Below are 15,515 nucleotides of genomic sequence, written 5' to 3' on the forward strand. Positions count from 1 at the left end.
TCCTCAGCAGACGACCGGGGCTGGGGAGGGACGGGGAGCGCTGGGGGGCTGAGGCACCACTGAGCAGGAAGCAGCGTCCTGCAGAGCTTTCTGGAATTTTGAGGCCGTGGACCCCGCCTGCCCTGGGGGTCTGGTGTGCGGCCCTCACCCTCACGAGGCCCTGAGCTCTACGGGGCCCTGGGGAGGGCAGTGCTGACCCCAGTCCTGTAACGAGGGGGGCTCCGTACCCCAGTCCTCTAACGAGGGGGGCTCCGTCTGCCTGCCTGGCACCCGCTCCGCACAGCGCACAGCGGGTGGGGCTGCTTCCTGCCCTCCCCCTGCAGGGGCCAGGCCGCTCCCAGTGGCCTCTCTGGCTCCAGCCCCTCCTGTTTAGGGGTGCCTCCCCCACCCCCTCACTCCCACAGGAGAGGGAGATCCTGAGAGCAGCCCGGGCCAGGCTCTCCCCACCCAGGCCCCCCTTCTCCGTGCCCACCCCTCGGCCGGTCACCAGGAAGCAGAGGAGCTATGATATCACGCCGGGAGCAGCGGGGCCCCAGAGCTGCGTCCAACCCCCGCCTGCGTTTCAGGGTGGGGAGCTGTGTGCTGGTCCTTGGGGAGAAAGGGGCAGGACCACGGTTGGGCTGGCCTCCCACGGGGTGGGGGGGATCCTTCCCAGGGGAGCCCTCAGGCGGGGGCGGGGGGGCTGGGCGGGGCAGCACCAGCTGGGCCCGGGCCACAGGCCGGTCCCTGGGCCTCCCCCATCTCACATTTCACGCCCATGTTGCCACCTCACGCGCACACGCACACTCACACTCACAAACCCATGCCACCCTTCCCACCCAACGCGGCCCAGGCTCCATCTCTGGGGTCCCAGAGCCGGAAAGCTGCCACCCGCCGACAGATGACAGATGGTGACAAGTGCCCACCGCGGCTGGCTACAACAGCAGTTTATTAGGGCTCTCAGCCAGGGCCGGCACAGAGGCAGGGGGTTGGCACACGGCAAGAGGCAGGAAGGTGCAAAGCTCTGCGGTCCATCCACGCAGGCCAGGTGACAGCATCAACCTGCAGAACGAGAGGCTCCATCAGCTCCGGCGAGAAAGCCGAGGCTCAGGTGCAGCGACAATGGGCAGGGAGGAGGCCAGGGTGCCAGCAGTGGGTGAGGGGCCATGCGGGCTCCCAGGCCTGGGTCTCTCAAACAGGCCACCCTCCCTGGGGGGCCGAGAGCTCTCCCTCGGGCAGGGCTGTCAGAGCAGGGGTCTCGCCTCCCTGCTCTGCTGGGGGCAGGAGGCTAGGTCATAAGACAGCAGAGACTTGCCCCGGCGAGGGTGGGCCCTGATGACCAGTCTCCATTTCACAGATGAGAAAGCGGAGGTCCTAGGGGGCGAGCCGCCGCCCCTAAGCCCCGAAGCCTCAGGCTCACCCTGGACCCCCTTTCCCTCACCCCAATCCATGAGTGAGTCCGGCAGGCTCCCCTCTCCCGGCCACGCGCCCACCTCGGCGCACGCCCTTCCCTCCCCCGTTTCTCCCCCGCCCCGGTCCTCCGCAGCTCCCTGCGGCCTTCTCCAACAGCAGAGCTGGTCAGGGCACCGTCTCTCTGGGTCAGAACCCAGCCCCCGGGGACCTGGGGACCCTGGCTCGCCTGCCAGCCCACTGGGCTCTGCTGTGGCTCTGGCCCGTCTTATCCCACCTCAAGGCGTTTGCACGCTGCTCCCTCGGCCTGGAATGCTTTTCCCGGGGACACCAGTTGGCTCCTCATATGGCACCCTCTTAATGAGGTCCCAGAGCACCCTGCTGAAAATTACAACCAGCCTCACCCCAGGCCCGGGGTCAGGAACCTGGATCCCAGTTCTCCCGTGCTGCCCACATCCGGGGCCCAGTGGGGTCCGTGATGGCTGTGGTAAAGGTGCCGATGGGCCCCTGGCCCCCCCGTGGTAGTCGCTGGCCAGGCCCCTGCAGAGGCCCTGAGGAAGCAGGATCCCCACGCGGGCGCCCCGGGCAGGTGGAGGTGTGCTGCCTCCCCCTCCTCCCCGCAAGCACCCCTGCCCCCAGCCAGGGCCGAGGGCCCAGCAGCAAACCTGAGGACCCCAAGGAGACTCGGCCCCCAGCTGCTCGTCTGTGGGTTCGCCCACCTGTTGGGGAACCTGGCCCGCGCCCTCCCCCCGGAGGGGATGCTGAGTCCCAGAGAGGGGCGGGCAGGCCCCCGGGGAGCAGCGATCGCTCCCCACGCCCCACCGGACGCGGGCCCGCTGGAGTGACCACCTGGCACCTTGCAGAGGCTGCACCTGCCTCAGCCCCACCCCAGAGAGCCCCTGCCTGTACCTGGCGTGTCTCCCCTAAAGGCCTCACCTGCCATTCTTGTAACCCCATCCCTACCTCCACGCCTGTCACCTCCTCCTGAGGGGGAGAGCTGGTGGGGGGGGAGACCCTGTCCTGAGAGCCGGTGCAGGCCACACCCTCTAAGCTCAGTCTCCTCCTTGGTGAGATGGGGCAACGGTCAGCTGGCACCCCCTCTCCGCCCCAGCTGGCTTTGTGGCTCCAGGGAACTCTGCGCAACTCACAGCCCTTCCCGGAGGTCTGGGCGCAGGCCTGGCTGGCAGGACAGGGAAGCCCCAGGCCTGCCCCCCGCTCCTGTGCCGACCCCACCCCAGCCCTCTGCAGGAGCACTTGCAGCTGCATGAATGGCCTCATGCAAGGTGGGGCTCTCAGAGGAGGGCAAGTGGGGGACTCCTCCAGAAGCAGCCCCCGCCCAGCGCCCTGCCAGCACGCTCCCCGCCCCCAAGTGCCCAGCCCCCCGCTCCTTCCTCCGCGGGCTGAGCCTCAGCCATAGGGCACTTCAACAACCATGCTATGGAGGAGACCTTTGGACCTGAACAGACGGGCGGCAGCCGCTGGCAGGATTTGGAAGGCGCTGGGGGCGGGGAAGGCGAGGCCTAAAGGGTGAGCGGCAGGCACTGGCACCCGCCTGGGCTGGGGGTCCGAAGGGCCTCTAGGAAGGGCACCAGCAGGGCCACCGTGTCTGGAGACAGGCTCTCAGGGCCTTGGGGCTGGAGAATGGCCGTCTTTCCAGGCTTCGCACAATCCTGCCCACCCTACCCTGCTCCCACCCCCACTAGTCAGGGGCCTCTGCGCCCCCTTCCCTTTGCTAAGGACCCCCCCATGGTGGCCCCTCCCCCGTGGCCTGCCTCCCAACCCTGTTTCTGTTTCTGCCCCGCGCGTTGTCCACCAACCCTCAGAGGACCCTCACCCGGGGCCACCTCTTCCCATCACTCCCCTCCTCTGCAGACCCTCCCCGCCCTGGGCCCTGTGTCCACCCACGGCCCCTGTGCTCCCAGGACACAGCCTCGGCCAGGTGGCCCTGGGTTCGAATCCTCGCCTTTCTCAGCTGTGTGTCCTGTGAGCCGCTAACTCCTCCGGTGGTTCCCATGCCTTTAAAACAGGCAGGTGTTTGCACGGGCCCTTTTGGGTTGGCGTTTATTCTCCTCTCTGGCAGCAAGGATGCCCCGAGCAGCCCTGTGCCGCACGCTGGCTGGACACACAGACTCCCAGGCGGGTGCAGTCAGTGAACCCGCACAGAGAAGGTGCCCAAAGAACGGGCCTGGGCCGTCTGGCTCGGGGGGAGGATCTGGGAGGGCGTGGCAGCCCGTGACCTGCGGGGCCGCTGCCCAGGGCACTGAGAGTCGCACGGAGTGCCGCACGGGAGCTGGCCCCAGACAACGGATATCGACACGATGACGGTGGGGACTTCGCTGGGCTCTGAGCCCGGGAAGCACGGGGGTGTCCTCCCCAGTGGCTGACCAGGGACAGGGACGGCCTCTCCGCCTGGCCACAGGCGTGGAGTCTGGGCCCAGCACAGGCTGTGCTAGCCACAGGTAGGCCGTCGGGGGACACCCTGCTCTGTGCCCGCCCCCCGGGCCCTCCGTGCGGTGGGCACACGGCACCTCCCATTCCTGCCCCGGCCCCATCTCCTCAGTCCCCCTGTCCTCGTGGTGGCCGCCACCACAGGGGCCATGGGGCCTCACACCCTACCACCCCCGCCATGACTGTGCTCAGCTCCAAACACACTCAGGGGCTCACTGACACTGGACTAATCTAGATCCATAACCCGCATTCACCACCTGCATTGACCCTGCCCTGCCCTCCTTCCCTACCTCACCATCAACTTTATGCTGCAGACAAACACAATGTGCCTGCCCTGTGCTGTCTGATCTCTTAAAAAGAGGGTCAGGGCTGGTCTATAGCCAGGATCAGCTTCAGAATCAGGCTCATCACGTGACCAGGGCCAGGGCTCAGTGTGTGACCAAGGTCAGGGGTCAGCCTGTGACCAAGGTCAGGGCTCTGTGTGCGACCAGGGTCAAGGCTCAGAGTGTGACCAGGGCCAGGGCTCAGCCTGTGACCAGGCTGTGCTAGTGTCCACCCTGGACACCGCCCTTTGATTGTCTGGGGCTCCGACACCTCTGAGCTCCCTGGGCTGTGCGGTGACAGTGAGAGGCCTTCTTGGGGTGCAGGCACCACACAGAGACTGGCCCTGGCTCACCAGGGTCCTGAGGGGAGTGGCGCCCATCCCTCAGGTCACATGTCATTTTCTCATCCACTCACCACACCGCCAATGGCACGCCCACTCCCTTGGTGACGGGCAGCCTCAGTTGCTAGGGGACCCAAGCCCAGACCCCGCCGGACAGGCCCCGGGGCTCGCACACTGACCATTGCCTCCTGGACCGAGGCTGCGTGTGGGCTAGTGCTGCCCTGCGGGGGGGCCCTGGGGCCAGCAAGGGCTCGGGGACCAGGCAGGGGAGTGCCCAGCACAGACACTGTCTGCGGGTTCTCCCTGGCGACACTCTGAATAGCTTATTAGAAATTAATATTTAATTCTCTTCTGTGGGTTTAGCTTAATTATTCAATTTATATTGCAATTACTGAGAAGCACCCGGAAGCAAAACTGCTTGCTTTGAGTAGGGAAACAGTCGGGGGGGGGGGGTGTGGGTTCTTGCCAAGCACAGCTGGTGCTCAGAACTCGCGCTTGGTAGGCTTTGCCCCAGGGGCTCCCCCTGGCCTCCCCGAAGTCCTGGTTCTGCATGAAGCCCTCTTTCCTCCTTCCAGGTGTCTGCCCTGCAGGTGGGGCCTGGAGCCTTGTCTGAGGGGGTCCTTGAAGGCAGGACCCTGCCTGCTGCCTTCTGCATGGTTCTGGAAAAGCGGGAGGAGGAAAGTGGCCAGGGACTCACCTGCCTGGCCGGGCTCCGACCGGGGCCCCTGGAGGAGCCCCCCATGTCTGCACAGCACTGCGTCGGGGAGGGACTGTCCCACCTCACGGGTCTGATTCCAAAGCTCCACTGAGTCGGTGACATGTCCCTGTCCCCCAGGAGGAAACGGCAGGCGGGGACTCAGACCCAGGACCATCCCACCGCACAGACGAGGGCTCTCCCCTACACTCGGCCTCGGGCGGGGTGTCCTCCTGCCCTGCCACGGGGGGGCGGCTTGCACCCCCAGCTAAGCCCCGAGCTCCCTCCCTCCCTCATCTCCTGCTGTCTGTGTCCTGGGGAGGAGCAAAGGTCCGGGGCTGCGGGAGCCGATGCCTCCTGCTGCCTAGTGAGTGGGGGTCACGGTGGACACGGGACTGGATGCCCGGGAGGGCGGACCCTGAGCCCCGAGGCCGAGGTGGGCATGCGGGTTGGGCCCGGCTTCGCGCTTCCCCCTGCCTTGGATGAGCCCCTCTGAGCCTCAGGTGACATCCATCAGGTGCGCATGCCGGCCCCCGCTCCTGTCCTGCTGTCACTGAGGGCCCAGGGCCCCGGGACAGCCCTGGGCTGCTGTGTGTCTTCCGTGGTCACTGCAAGGGCACTGTGACCCACCAGACAGGTGCTGACCCAGAGCCAGAAGTCACAGCACCAAATCTGAGGCCAATGCCAGCTGGGGAGTGGAGGGGGTGAAGGAGAGGTGGATGGCCAGGGCCGGGGGCTGCCCCAGGGACACAGAGGGCCATGGCCACCTCTCCGGGAGCTGGGCCCGCAGGAGGCTGGGAGGCTGATGCCTGGAGGCTGGGGTCTGAGCAACGTTACCGGGCCTGGGCTTCAGGAGTAAGAAGGGGAACTCGAACCCCTGCTTCTGAGGTGTCTGTGGTAGGGGCAGGTCAGTGGCCAGTCTGAGGACAGTTCCTAGGAGAGGGGCAGGGGAGGGAGGAATGCACGTTTATTGTGCGCCAGCTGTGTGCACAGGGCACCCGTGGCCTCACCCAAGCCTTCCAAACACCCCAATAGGTCTTAGTGTCCCACGCCCACCGGGGAGGAATCGGGGCTCCACGCACGGCCTCCCCAGTGCCGCGAAGAGGGCTCCACCCGGTCATCGGACTCCAGAACCGCCCCACCAGCTCCAGGCTCCCACCCCCTCCACAGGTCTGCAGCAGGGAGCTGGCCGACCCAACCGCTGTGGCCCCTTGGGGACCTGCGACAGCTGTTCCCTCTGCCATCCCAGGCTGGGATTTGTAAGGCTCCATGCCCGCCCCGTCTCCCAGCCCCTGGCAAACACCACCGCGTCCACCAGCCTCTTCCAAGCTTCTCACACGGGCAAGCTGCCTTCTGTGCTGGCCGCCAGCATTTTCACGCTTTTATTTTTTTCCACCTTTTTCCTGGTGCAGCCCGATTCCTATGGGCTGGCTGGGTCGGGGGGCCCCTCACGTTGCCATCTGCCCAGCCATGGGGGGAGTGCCCGGGGCTGGGGCAACCACACGCAAAGGGAGGGGAGCCCGCTGGGAGCGCTCGCCGCTCCTGACAAGTGGCCCCAGGAAGCCTCCGGAACGTGGCCACGCAATCCAGCCGGGCCTGGCTCTTGCCTCAGCGCTCCACCCACGGTGACACTGTGCCTTTGCCTGGGCCCTGCCCTCAGCCCGGGGGACCTCCTTGCCTGATGGGGGAGCCCCTACCCACCTCGCTCCAGAGCCACCTCCTCAAGGAAGCCCTCCCGGCAGAGCTGCCCCTCTCCCGGCTTCCACTCTGCTTCTGGCAGTTCAGCACCTCAAGGGCCTGCCTCTGCCCCGGCTGCGAGCTGCTCCGAGCAGTGCTGGGTCTGACTTCCTCCTGGGGCCAACCGGGCGGGGCCCGGGTGCTTCCCGCATCAGACAGGCACCTCACTGGCCTCTGGGCTGCTCGCAGCCGTGCCTGCGTGTCCTGCCCGAGGTGCCAGGGAGGACACGCTACGGGCCTGCTGGCGAAGCGCCACACAGGTACCTCAGAGGGAAAAAGCCAGCCGTGCCTCGTCTCCATACACGAGGGCAGGTTCGTGGTAACAGTAATACCACTGTGATAGCAATGGCGGCGGTGAGGAGACAGCCCCGTCGCGGAGGGCAGGGCTGCTGTGGGCCAGGCGCCCGGCAGGCCTTCGTCACCGATGCCACGGGGACTCCAAAGGCAGCGCTGATGGCCCCATTTCCTAGGCGAGGCGGCCAAGGCTCAGATCGGGGCCGTGATGAAGGCCACAGGCCCCTTCCACTCCCCCCTCTGCCTCCAGCCTGGCTCACCGGTCTCTGCCCATCTGCCCGCTGACCCGGGGCTCTGGGAGGCGGGTGCTGGACCCCAGAGGGAGATTTCCATGTGTAAACCCCTAGGGAGCCACACGACCTTCAGGGAGCCTCCCAGCACCCCCGGCAGGCATGCCTACAGGCTGGGGCAGGACAGGCGGGGCTGCCCAAAGTCACCAGATCCCAGGTGACCAGGCCCCCTTTGACAGGCTCAGCATCGAGCAGCCATCTGAGCCGCCTGCACGAGCACACCCCAGTAACGGCGCCACTGACCGCCCAGGCCACATAGACTGTGTGCAGACCCCGCCCCGCCAGACCTCCGGGTCACACAGACCCAGCTGGGACCTGGCACCACAGTCCCGCTGTGTGGCCTTCGGCGGCCACTCAGCCTGCTTGGCAGCGTTCCCCTGGCAGTCCCAACCCAAGAAGGGTCACCCTCTACACTGCCCCCTTCTGGGTAAGTCCCTTCATCTCTCTCCATGTCAGTTTTCTCATCTGGAAAATGGGGACATACCAGCACCTCCTTCATGGGGCCATGGTGAGGATTAAGTGAGGTCCTCTGGTGTAAACTCCTACCGAGCGCCCGATGAATACACGTAAAATACACGCAAAATACACGCATGGAGCACAGCCGTCTCCTGCCCCGCCCGGATGACACGCTCGGGTCCTAACACTGCAGCCCCTGGGGAGGGGGAGCGGGCAGCTCAAGAGGGGGTTCTGTCCCTCCCTCCTGACCTCACACATGTGCACACACAGGCAGACGCACACGCGGACACATGCACACAGACACACACGCAGACACATACATGCAGATGCACACACACACACACACACACACAGCTGCAGACGCACACATGCACAGAGAAGCCTGGAGATGAAGATCCCACCACTTGCTTCCCAAGTGGAAATCAATGGCTTTGAAGTCGATATTTCACGGCTTTCAGAAAACATTAAAAACTCGACTTGCTATGAGCCTCTATTGAGCCTCTTAAATTTTTGTGCCCGTGAAAAATGCTTCATTGATTGTTGCCCAGATACTGTAATTTTCTATTTGCTGAGGCCCAGCCCTGTGACTCTAGCAGGGAGCCACCGAGGACAGGCCCCACTTGCCCTGGGCCCCCTGCTCCCTCCCCCACCCCCTCCCCATGTCCTGAACCAGGCCTGGGGACCCAGAGAGCTCACGTCCCACAGAGACACAGACAGGTCCATGGTGAATGAAGTTCCACGTGGAAAGAGGTCCTGAGGGTGCAGGTGCTGCAATCATGGGCGTCCAGGAGGACAGAGGAGTGGGGAGGCCCCTCAGATCCCAAGGACTCACCTTCTTCTACAGGTTCCCCCAGCTCCTTCCCTGCAGGAGCCACGGCCGAGACCTGGGCAATCCTGCTGCTGGCCAGCTGCACCAGTGTACAGGTGACCCGGCTCCCCCGCAGCCTGGCCCCGCTGCCCTCACATCCCTGAGGAATGGCAGCCGGGGACATGGCAGTGTCCTGGGCAGTGCCGGGCACTCAGAGTCACCATAACTTCATCTTTCTGAACAGGAACCGAGTCCCCGAAGGCCGAGCCTGACCCCAAACCTTCATCTACAGGAGCCGCACAAAGCGACCAGGCCTGGTGGTGCTTCTGGAGAGAGCTGCTCTTTCCTAATTGGGAAGGGGGGTCCATAGAGCAATCAGGAGCTGAGCCAGGAGCTGGGCTTCACCAGGATGGGCACGCTGGCTTCCGCTACTGTGCTGGCCCAGATGCTCACCAGGGCTGAGGAAGCCCAATGCTGACCACACACTCGGTCTACACCCTGGTCACACTCTGAGCCCTGACCCTGGTCCCACTCTGAGCCCTGACCCTGGTCACACTCTGAGCCCTGACCCTGGTCACACACTGAGCCCTGACCCTGGTCACACACTGAGCCCCGACCCTGGTCCCAGATGAACCTTCATGCTGGCTGTACATTGAGTGCAGGGACCCCGGGTGGGCAAGGCTGCTGGGCGCCATCCTTCGTCACTCTGCTGAGCTCCCTGTCCTGACCTGCCCCTCAGGCCCCTGTGAGGACCAGGCAGAAGTGGGCTTGCAAACCTCGGCAGGGGGAAGAGCTGGGCCCGGGCGGGGTCACAGCCCTGAGAGCCGGGCAGGGGTGCTTGGGCGCGGCCTGGATAGTGCGGGTGGGTGGGGATGTGAGGTGGGGCTGCACCTCCCCTTGGAGCTCCCTGGAGGGCACGGCCTGCCCCGACGACGACACACAGCAACAGGCACGTGCGAGGCCGTAGGCACAGGGAGCCTGAGCCCCTCCCTCAGGGACTGCTTTTCTCTGCAGAAATAACAACCCCCTGCATTTGAATAGAGCCTTTTCCTTCCTCAAAGTGCTGTTTATATTTAGCCATTTTCCGCCTTTGTCCTCAGAGCAACTCGGCAGCAGGGAAAGAGGCAGACGCTGCAGCCCCATTGCTCTGCGGAAACCGGACCCAGAGCGGGTGGGCCTCCAGGTCCCACAGGCGCCCCTGCCGCCTGGCCCAGTGGCTGGTCAGTGGTCACAGAGAGCCTGGGGGTGTCCGGATGGGATCTCTTCCAGCTCGGCAGACACTCCAGAGATGAGGTGCCCCTATGTGGGCTCAGGGGTCCCCTGGTCCCACGGTGCCCAGAGACCCCCACGCCCACAGACCCCCACCCAGACAGCCTGGGGTCTGGCTGCAGGAGCAGGAACTCCTGGCTTGTCCTGCCGGGCTCTGAGCTGCTAGGAGCCGGAGACCCCTCTTGCCCTCTGTGCCCATGAGCCACATAAGTGGCTACTGGCTGGCCGTGTGGCCTGGGCCTCAGCCTCGTCTTCCGTCTCCCCGGGGATGGGGCCATGGCTGGCAGCCCAGCCGCTCCAACCAGGGGACTCACTGGAGCGGGATCAGCTGTCCCCATGCGTCTACATGAGCTGGCCGTGCGGCCCTGGCCCAAGAACGCCTCCTTGGGGTCCCTCTCGCACCACGAGGGGTTCAGGGTACAGAGCTGCCCTGCCCTGGGGTGCAGTCAGATCTGAGTGTGCAGCGGAGGGTGGGCCGGAGCAGAAAGCGGAGGGCTGGGTGGCCGCTACGGATCCCTAACCTCGGAGGAAAGGAGGGCGAGGGGCTGTGGATCTGAAGGAGAGGAGAGGCAGCTGGAGAAATCGGGAAGCCCAGGCAGACCGGCCAGCCCCTCCCCCCGCTTCACCCACAGCGCTGGCAGGTGTCCCCACCCCAGGGCACAGGAGCACACGGAGACCCAGTCATCACAGCCCCTCACGCAGGAGGGAGCCCGGGCTGGGATGCCACACGCCCTGCGTACGACCGTGGGCCTCAGTCTCCCCTGCAGGACGGTGCTGACGACGCCCATCCCGCAGGCCATGACCAGGACAACCCGAGTAACACGCATGCCCCCCTCAGGCATCACGCACACGGAGCTCTACCAGTGCCCTGGGGCTGCCGTCACAAATGACCGCCCCAGCTCTGGAGGCCAGAACCCAAAATCAAGGTGCCAGCAGGGCCATGGTCCCTCTGAGGCTCCGGGGGAGGGTCCTTCCTGCCTCTCCCAGCTCTGGTGGCGCCTCGTGTTCCCTGGCTGTGGCCTCATCTCTAGAGTCTCTGCCTCCGTCTCCACGTGGCCTCCTCCCGTGTCTCTGTCCCTCCCCTTCTGACAAGGACACCTGTCATTGGATTCAGCACCCACCCTCTTCCAGTCTGACCTCATCTTAACTAATGACATCTTCAAAGACTGTTTCCAAATACACTCACGTTCTGGGGTCCTGGGGGTTCATCTGGGGGGACACAGATCAACCCAGTACAGTGGTCGTTGCCGTTGCCATGGTCACTGTTGCTCCCATGATGGCTGGTTTTGGGCTCCTTGCACGGCCTGGTCAGCGCAGGCTGAGACGTGGGGATGGGTGGCCGGGGGGCGTGGCAGAGATGCACCTGCGTGTCTGCACACAGCCGTGCTTGGGCAGATGGGAACCCACCTGTTTGGAGGACTCGGTCGAGGAGGGAGGCCCCAGTGGCACCCTCTGTGACAGGGTTCCTCCCAGGGCCCCACACCCAGAGCCCCTGCAGCCTCTGTACCCGCTTAGCTCACTCACTGGGCTAAAGCGCACCTGCCTTGGAGACCTGGCAGGAGGAGCCGGGGGACATGTCACGGCTCCTGGGCCCTGGCTGGGGGCCGCCTGGGCTCGGGGTAAGACGACAGTCAATCCCGCACAGGAGAGCCACGGAACCTCACCCAGACGCCAGGCACCACAGCAGGCACACCCACGTGCTACCCGCGATCCTGCCCACTCCCACCCCCAAGAAGCTCTAAGCACCAGGAGTTCTCTTTGCAGGGCCAAGACTTCAGCAGCAGAACCTCCATGTGTCCTGCTTTACGTTCATGTCCAGAAGTCCTGCAGCAGAGGGTGGACAAGCTGACCAGGGACACGTGGGGGACCACGTAACACCTGGGTCACGCACCGCACGTCTTTGGGGAGATCCAAGACCTTCTGAATCCAGGGCGCCAGGGATCCTGCCCATCTTAGGAGGTGGGGAGGACCCATCAAGGTCATGGGTGGGCAATGCCCACTCACAGTAGGCTGACAGTGAATGGGAGTCTCCCTTCCCCAGGCTCCACCTTCTGAAGTTCAGCGCAGACCAGAAGCTGGCTCCTCGGCCTCCTGGCGGCGCCCCAGCCCCACCTTGGGGACAGTGTCATCTAATCAGAAGCAGCCCAGCGAGGACAGGGCTCTGGACAGCATGGCAGCGGGGCTCCGCACCCCGACTTTGCATCTCAGCCTCACCAGGGCGGCTCCTTTCATGACAGGGGCCCCTCTAGGAGAAGTCTGAAATCCAGGAGTCCCAGGGCTCAGGGAGTTCAGCTGGCTGTGTGGCATGTCCTCTGCGAGGGCTCCCGACTGCAGTGACTTCCGTGGGGCTGCTGCAGCCCCTCGCCTTCTGACCCCCACCCCAGATGCCGTCACAGGCTATGGTGGGGATCACGGGGGATGGGGACGGGTACACCCGAGGGCGGCCACGGAGCTCACTGGCTTGCCTGCCCCTCCCCAAGACCCTCGCCTGGCTCCTGCCACGCCCCAGAGCTGGGCCCAGGCACTGCATACTTGGATGCCCCAGAGCTGGGCCCAGGTGCTGGATACCCAGATGCCCAGAGCTGGGCCCAGGTGCTGGATACCCGGATGCCCAGAGCTGGGCCCAGGTGCTGGATACCTGGATGCCCAGAGGAGGCACACTGGACAAGATGAAGGCCGGCGCCCCAAGGCACCTGACCCTCCTCTGCCCCCTCCCTGAAGCCGGAAGTGTCCTCCTAAAGGGCCAGTGCACGAGCAGGTGGCCTGGGCATGGAAGCCAGCCTCCCAGATGCCCACGGTCAGCCCCCTGGACTCAGGGGCCCATCGCAGCAAGTGGCACCGACCCTGTTTGAGCAGCAGAACGAGGGTGGCCTCTGCCTGCCTCTCCAGGAGCCCTCACTCTGGGGGAGCTTAGAACCAGACCCTCCAGCCCCTGCTGGGCCCTCAGATGATGCAGGCCGGCCGGCATCCGTCTGCACTTCCAGAGAGACCCTGAGCAGAGCCGCCCAGCTGAGCCACCGCCCAACTCCTGACCCACATAAACGGCGACAGTACACGTCTGTTGCTGCTTTAGGCCCTGAATTTTAAGCTAATTGGTTACACGGCAGCAGGTAACACAGACACCCGCTCAACACGCTGCGGGGCTCCGGCGTTCCATCAGGGCACCACACATGTTCTGTCCCAGACCAGCCTGCTCCGGGTCCTGCCCAGAGCCCGTGCCCTGGAGGACCCCCACCCCATCCCATCCAGGTCTCAGCACCCCCTCTTCCCCAGGAGCCCGTGAAGCTCCCTGACGACTCTCCCCACGAGGGGCCGCTCCCTGCCGCTTCCCCGGGCTCCAAGCACAGGCCCGCTGCACGACCCAACACGCTCTGCTCACGACTGCCCCAGGGGACTTGCCAGCCATGACCTTCTGGAAGTCAGTGCCTACACAGAGGGGAGCTTCAGGAGAGCCTGCCCCAAGGCTGTGAGTCCCAGGAACACAGGGCTCCCCTCTGCCTTGTTCACCAGTGGTCACCAGGGCCCAGCCTGTGCCTGACACAGAGGAGGATGAACGGATGGATAAATGGATGGGTGGACGGATGGACGGATGGATGGAAGGATGGATCAAAAATGGGTAGATGGGTGGATGGATGGATAAATGGACTTATCAAGGATGGGTGGATGGGTAAGAGGAGGACAGATGGACGGTGTGGGGGCAGGTAGGGCACTCACCACAGTGGCATCACTTTCGGACGGAGGTGGCGACGATGAGGATGAGGACCAGCAGGACGGTGACTCCTGCCAACAGGAGGTAGCACTTGACCTTGCGTCTCTGCAGCTGCGGGAGAGAGAGAGTCGTTGTTGTGTCCTGCCCCCGCCCACCGCCTCCCATCCTGGGGGACAGTGGGCTTGTGACTTGCAGGGGGCTGGGCCCACCCGGGGGCAGGGCCCATGCAGAACCTGCCCCTTGCAAGGGGCTCTGCCCTGAGCTGGCACATATTCATTCAAGATCTGCCCTGGGCTGGCCCTGAAGCCAGGCCCACAGGGAAGGAGGCAGGAAGGCCAGTGGGATTCCCGCAGCTCCAGAGGCAGCCAGGCCTGGGGGCGGCTCCTGGTTTGCCGTCCTCGAGCCAGGATCTTAGCCTCATCCCTTCTTGGGACCTTGGATTCTTCCGAAAGCATAGGATGATGTCATGGGCTCCACAGGGACACTTGAAACTTTAATGAAGATGATGCAGGGAAAGTACATAGCCTGGGGTCTGGCAAATACCAGACATGAAGTCCTCACCAGATACTCTCCTTATTCCTGTACACTGTCGTGGTTATTATAAAGTTAACAACTTCTGGGCCCACCAGAAGGCCTCAAGGATGAGAAGACACACAGATCTGGGCTGGGAAACTCATTAGGGAGGGTTGGGAGGCTTCATGAAGAAAGTGATGCCTCATGTAGGTCCTGGGTGGAGGGGGTGTGACTCCCCAGACAGGCCAGGAGGTGGGAGGTAAGGGACCAAGGGAGAGCCTGGAGAAAAGCAAGAGCTTAAAATAATCTGGTAGGTCACCAAGTGTCCGTGGGATGGGGAAGGGGAAGGGAGATGGGTAGGACAGGCCCGCAGATCACAGAGAGGTTTGGACAGCACCCCTGAGATAGCACAGTGAGGAATTGTAAGCAGGGGAGTGACATGTTCTAGAGAGTTAGTGAAGAGGCCGCTTAGGAAGAAAATAGGAGGATGGATAGGAAAGGGGAGGAGAAACAGGAAGACCGATCCCTGGAAGGACAGGGGCCTAGTGCAGAAACGGGAGATCAGAGGGGACAGAGGCAAGACCAGGAGGGGAATCCTTAGAATCTGGCTGTGACGGGACATTGGAGAGAAGTGAAATAGGTCAAGAATGAGTCCCCAGGCAGCTCATCTGAGTCATTAGGTGGATGTTGAGGCTGGTCATTCTTTCATCCATTCATTATTCCACTCATTCACCCACCTACTCGCCAATCCATACACCCGTCCATCCCTCCATCCATCCATTCGCCCTTCTATCCACCCACCTTCTCAAGGGGGCTCTAGGCTCTAGAGTAGGGGTTGACAGTGGAGCCTCTACTCAGCTGTGGGGAAGGGAAGAGACTGGCAGGGACAGGGTGGTGGGCGGCAGTTCCTGGAGTAGGTGGGACTGAACTCCGGCTGGGGAGGTCAGTGTCCTCCCAAAACAATGAGTTTTGGGGTGAGGACTGGCTCTAGGGAGGTGTCTCGGATCTGCTGGGCATTGGCTGGGTGACCGGCCCCCATCTCAGCTGCCTTGGTGTCTTTCCATTCTGGGAGGGACCCACACACCAGCCTGAAGACCAGCCATCGTGAGAACAGCCCTGCCTCCCAGGCCTGGGAACAAGTCTTGTCTCTGTGTTCTGGGCCAGGATGCTGGTCTCAGAGAGGTTAAGTGACCTGCTCCAGTCCTCCCAGATGGTGTGGGGCAGATCTGAGGTTCAGGCCCCTC

General features: G+C 64.0%; 1 protein-coding gene across 3 annotated transcripts in view; it reads right to left on the bottom strand.

Annotated features, from left to right (window-relative positions):
• Window positions 1–908: 908 nt before the first annotated feature.
• Window positions 909–15,515, bottom strand: part of TSNARE1 (t-SNARE domain containing 1) — a 132,228-nt gene continuing 117,621 nt past the window's right edge. For all 3 annotated transcript variants that reach the window (XM_082432810.1, XM_082432812.1, XM_082432823.1), the window contains 2 exons: window positions 13,764–13,869; window positions 909–1,041 (listed from right to left, as the gene is read on the bottom strand). In XM_082432810.1, the coding sequence (XP_082288936.1) occupies window positions 940–1,041; window positions 13,764–13,869 (208 nt within the window). In that variant the 3' untranslated portion in view covers window positions 909–939. The remainder of the gene's footprint in view (window positions 1,042–13,763; window positions 13,870–15,515) is intronic.

Source organism: Balaenoptera physalus, assembly GCF_965194825.1.
Source record: "Balaenoptera physalus genome assembly, chromosome: 17".
Taxonomy (NCBI): Eukaryota; Metazoa; Chordata; class Mammalia; order Artiodactyla; family Balaenopteridae; genus Balaenoptera; species Balaenoptera physalus.